This window comes from Halyomorpha halys, unplaced genomic scaffold, assembly GCF_000696795.3.
Source record: "Halyomorpha halys isolate HHAL.00 unplaced genomic scaffold, Hhal_1.1 Scaffold101.1, whole genome shotgun sequence".
Lineage (NCBI taxonomy): Eukaryota > Metazoa > Arthropoda > Insecta > Hemiptera > Pentatomidae > Halyomorpha > Halyomorpha halys.
The window spans coordinates 774,163-779,945 of NW_027107342.1; the positions used below are offsets into that span (position 1 = coordinate 774,163).

Sequence of the window (5,783 nt, forward strand, 5' to 3'; positions counted from 1 at the left end):
AATTTTAAATATAGAAATAATATATATTTAGGTAGCTATAGTTACACGTGATATTTAATTAGAATTTAAAAACAACTCAACAAATATTTATTAGGGCAAATAAAGAACTAAATAGATTAAAATAAGAGTTATTAATAAACATAACAAATAATAAATATAACTAAGGAGTAATCTATCAAAAGTTAATTAATCCATTACCCATAAATACATTTTTTTTGGTAAATTAAATTTCTACAACTAAAATTCATTCAGTTTATTTTCAAACTTTAATTTTCCTCTTTCAAAAAAGGTGTTACAAATCAATATTTTCAATAAAATTCGACTGATCTTTATGAGATATCCCCATAATAATTTTTCTGACACTTAATCACTGTATGGACAGAGTACTTTTGATAGAATTCCCCTAATTTTCATTCAACGATGAATATTATTATATCTGACTTACCTTCCTTGATATAATAGAATGTACAGTTGCTCTTCCATCTCTCACCATAAAAATAAATTTAGAATTCGGAAATAAACCTGAGAGATAATCCGCAGCCTTTAGGGTCAATGGATCTTTGTTGCAGAGCCTCTCTGCAGGTTCACCATGTTTAGCGATTACCTCTAGGCAAAAAGCTGCTATTGCAGAATCTAATACCTAGAATGTAGGAATCACAATAGCTGTCTAAGAAATGGTAGTAATGGGCACCAATAAATCAAAATTACCAACTAATTGTATAATGATTAAACAAGGTTTTTATTTTTTACAGTTTTATTACCTTTATATTGTTAAAAGAAAATTTGGGGACTTTATTAGGATAAAAATAGCACCTAGAATAAACAGTTATATAATATTGCCCATAGAACAGATACCCATTCCTTTTCAAATATATTCAAATTTTGGCACAGCTAAGATTCTTAAGCAAATATATATATCATCAAAATCATATTGTACCACCTATCTTACATAGTAAAACCTCTGAATGAGTGTACCTTATGCAATTGTAAAATTCCCAAAGACCTTTTTCTTTTTTTTGTTATTTGTCCAAAGTACAAAGGATATAGGCTATACTATTTACCATATATTATTCAGTTTAATAGAATCAATTTGAATAAATTATTAGCATCAATAAATATCCACATTTTAAGAAACATTATTTAGATAATATTATATGAATTAGAGCCTTTATGATTAATACACTGCATTTAATACTGATGCTTGTTATTATTACGTGTTAATTCTAGAGAGTACATAATTAATTTATAAATTAAGATAATTATATTGTAAACATGCGTATAATTATTCTCTAATTTAAATAATTATATTTATCTATGTACTTTTTAACACATTTTGACCAAGGAGATTTGCATTTCTTTTGTATTCAATTGTTTATGACTTTAACTTACTCATTTTTTTTTTTTTTTTTGTATTTTCGGAAATTTTGTAAATAACTTACCACTATGTAGAGTTTGCAGTCAACTCTATTTGTATGAAGACTACCCTCAAAGGGGAATAAATAATAACAATGTTGATAAATAATAAAATATTATATGTACTAGAATCGGACTCATTCACTAGTGCCTGCCCAATAGGCTCTCCATAACAGGCTGTGATCATCAAGTGCATTGGGGGAGATCATATATCACTCAGTTTGGAGCAGTTTGAGTTCAACTTTGTCCTGCTTAGTAATGCAGTATCATACTCACCAATGAAATCATAAGTTACTCCATTAATAAAAAAAAAAAAAATCATAGGACTAAATTTACTGCATTTTTATGCATTAAAATTAAGAAGATTACTAATTTTACAATAAATTTAAATTAAAGAAGTAATTTTTCTGATTACAGTTATGTGTAAATCTCAAAAGTGATTTTTTTAAAGATACATTCTTAATAAGTGGAACAAAATGACCCCATTATACAACCAATATTTATTTTCTGCTGGTCTTGTGAAATGAATCTTGACACTCTCACATTGATCAGGACAGAAAGGTAATCTTTTGGCAGAGTTGGGCAACTATGAAACTAATAACTAAAGTTGCCATGGATACAATATGTATTTATCAATGGTTCATTCATGAACAAGGGGCGAATGACATGGCAATTTTAGCTATAGCTAATTTTTGCCCATCTCTGCCTCTTGGTAGCTATCAACATTTGCAAAAAATAAAAGAATAAATGATAGTATAATTTCTACCCACTTTTACCATTTATAACCTAAATCTTCATGATTTGTCATAGGATAGTTAATTATTATTTTATATATTCCTAAAAAATAATTAAATTCCATGTCATAAAATATACAACAATTGAATTAAACATTTTATAACCTACAAAATATTTAAATATTTTATTTTAGAAAAATAATGGATCAAATATAATACATTTATAGAATTTATCAGTAATTAAACAAAAGATGACAGTTTTCGCTTCTTTTAACCAATAATGATAAATTTGAATATTTTACCTCACTGGTAACTCCTGCTTCATCTAGCCTCAAGTTTTCTTTTTTCGATTTGACCCAGTGCTGCCTCATCTGAAGTATCCTTGGAATTACACGTGTCTCCTGACCACATCTGCAAGTTAATATTAAAATAAGTACGTTTTACGTCGCAATTAATTGTATACAAGACAATTTTTGTATCTGATATGTTAAATTAATAAATTTTACTATAAATATTCTATAAGATATTTAGTTATTTATACCTTCAAAGTTACATTATGTTAGACAGAATAAAAGAAAAATAAATTGAATTGTGATTTGAAAATTTATTGTGACATTTATTGAGTTACTTCTTTTCAGTTCAGTTAGTATTAAGCACTTACAATGCTGTATCTAAAGAAAAAATAATTCATCGATTATTTTACTACCTGACTAGAGGATGAGCATCAAGCATTGCTCGCATCAGCGTTGTTCCAGACCTAGGCACACCGCCGATGAAGATAAGTGGCATCAGCCTGTCATAGTGGTACACTTTGTGATCCTTACTCACTACAAAACTCTGAAAAAAGAAAGTGTAAAATTAATTTACTTGTCAAGGATGTAAGAATTAAAAAAAAAATCAATAAACCTTTGTTTTTATTGATATAATAACTTCTGGGAAAATCGAACACCCTTAAACTTCAAGTATATTTTATTTTATTTGTTGAAGTATCTTTTATTTGACTAAATGTACATGTTACTGAATGCAGTTAGGGAACTTGTATCAACAACATAAAATACTGAAGAGATTTGATGAAATACAATTTATAGACAATTAGATGAGTGTCTAACACCAAGAATAAGGCACGAAAATGGATAAAAATCAGTCAGAAGTGTCATAAAGTGAAAAAAAAGATACTTGAAGATTTAAGGGTGTCTGATTTTTCCATGAATGTATATAAAAGAATATATTATCCTTATAAAATAGTTTATACTTTATACGTATTTTACACATTTTTTAAGTTATAACTTTTAATTAAAAAACCTTTTTCAACAGAAGAATTGAAGGTATTGGGGCTCAAAATACTGCAGTAAAATGTAAAAAAGCTCTCTCCACATCCATTTTGTCATTGAAGCCCTTCTGTCCTGGAATAACCCCCTTTATGATCCCTAAGCCTAAGTTTCCAGGCAGCATTACAGAAGAGAATGTTACGCAGATAGGACATACTATCGACGTCCATACTATGCTTCATTAATACAATTGTTTAAACTTTAATTCAATTTTTATTCTTTTAACATTTCATCACCAAATGCACATTATTTTTTTCACAATTCTAAGTCTGCTTTGTCTATTTGATGATATTATTGCTGATTATGACATGGAGGTATTAGATGTGCCTTATTTTTACTTGATTATATACTCTAATGTATCAGTGTTGATGCTATCATGTTACTTAAAAGTTTTGATGTCAAGTTGTATACTTAGGTAGGTATCTACTCATTATGTTACATACAATTAAATCCGTTTAATTTCCTAATTAAAAAGTGATATTGACCTCACACATATGCCTTAAGTCCTTAATTTTTTATCACAGCACATGCCGAAACATTTTTTTTTTTTAAATCCTTAGCTATTTTGAAAACTCACCTTTGAAAATTGCCATTTACCTTAGAATTACCCACATTGGTATTTGAAAATCATTTCATGTTGCTATATGACTTAATACTGTAACTATTACTAACTTGGAAAAAGGAGTATAATAGAGAGGATAAGCTGCCAGGAAAAGTGAAGCCAAAAAGGCAGGCCTTAGGAGGAGTAGGCGCCAATCGGCGGCTGCCTTCTGTTTCAGTTTAGATTACAATGGTGGACATTCCTTTTAACCTCAACTTAATCAAAGCCTCAAAAGCGAGGTCAGTTCACCACATTTTGGGTTCACTTTTGCTTTGAAGGAGAGAAGCCAATTTTATGCTAACCACCCTCCTCTCTTCCACTCCTCTCCCTTGATTGCTAATATAAAATGAATTTGTAAGGGGTAAGAATCTAGGGTTATAGCCACACCAGAGCCCTGTTTAATAATGAAAGATAATAAATAGTATTAGTTCAAAATACAAGTATAAAAAAAAGTGTTAATTACACTAATACTTTTTTTTTGTTCGTAATAGGGGGACTATTAGTGATATTACAGGAGCTAAAAAGTACTAAAGTACAAGTTACTATTGTAAAAGTCAGAGTAATTGTATTAAGTAAAATTGATTGGGTAAAGCAACAATTATTATCATCATTTTCATTGCTCCTTTATATTTATTTTACAGCCGGTTTTTTATTTCTTTCAATGGAAAAATCTTGTGAACTACTTGAGTGTGGAGGTTTTGTTATTTATTTATTTATTTTTGTAAATTAGTATACACTACGATAATCAGAACAATTTGGACATACGGAATTGAGCTATGGGACTGTATCCATAAACCAAAAAGTTTCTCCCGCATCCAATCCTTACAGTCCAAAATCCTACGTAAGATCCTTGATACTCCTTATTAGGTTACAAATAAACTCATCCACAAAGACCTTAACATCCCATTCGTTGCAGATTTGCCCCAAAACAGATACGCGTTTTTTCATTCCAAACTCCTTACCCATCCTAACCCATTAATTCTTAATCTCTCATCCTTAACAATCTCTGATAATCCTCCGAGGCGTTTGAACAGAAGATGGCCACAGGACCTTCTAATTTATATTAATGCTTGAAGTACCACCAATGGGTGGTTCCTTCCCAAGATTATCAAGTGTATATGAAACATACAACATATTTTTATTATTTGTACAGTTTTAAATCTCATTACTGGTATTAGTACTGGTAATGGTGGGGGGGACAAGTCCGGCAAGTGGGCCTAGTGGTCCTTTTTGCCATCCCCAAGACAAACCAATGGAATGACTATGTATCTTATTCCTCTATATCGAACCTTTTCGTCGTTCTAATGAAATTAAGAAGGGACTCTCAATCTATAGAGGAAGCCTCATTTCCTTTAATTCTATCAGAGCCTAATGGCCAGTATCTTAATGACACATACCATAAGGCGGTCTCTGGGGCCTGTCCGCATAAGCAGCAGGTTTCATCATGAACTACTCTACATATCTTAAGATGTCTTTTAAGTCTGCAGTGACCTGTCAGGACTCCTATTAATAATCGGAGTTCGTTTCTGTTAAGACCTAGCAGCCACTTAGTTTTAGAAGTAGAAGGTTTAGGTATTAAAATCTTGGCCTGTCTCAGCCTTATACAGTCCCTCCACTCCTCACCGGCTTTCTTCCATGTCCAATCAAGAACTACTTTTCTCTGATAACTTTATAAATCACATTATATAAATAAATAATTTTTTTTAA

The 5,783-nt window shown here is 30.3% G+C and overlaps 1 protein-coding gene across 5 annotated transcripts in view; it reads right to left on the reverse strand.

Moving 5' to 3' along the window:
• LOC106677518 (protein-tyrosine sulfotransferase) overlaps nucleotides 1-5,783 on the reverse strand; it is a 43,635-nt gene that overhangs the window by 16,063 nt on the left and 21,789 nt on the right. For all 5 annotated transcript variants that reach the window (XR_010842958.1, XM_067045658.1, XM_067045657.1 and 2 more), the window contains 3 exons: nucleotides 2,854-2,984; nucleotides 2,450-2,558; nucleotides 446-640 (listed from right to left, as the gene is read on the reverse strand). Coding sequence is in view for 4 of the 5 variants with exons in the window: in XM_067045658.1 (XP_066901759.1) it covers nucleotides 446-640; nucleotides 2,450-2,558; nucleotides 2,854-2,984 (435 nt within the window). In the remaining variant the exon portion in view is untranslated. The remainder of the gene's footprint in view (nucleotides 1-445; nucleotides 641-2,449; nucleotides 2,559-2,853; nucleotides 2,985-5,783) is intronic.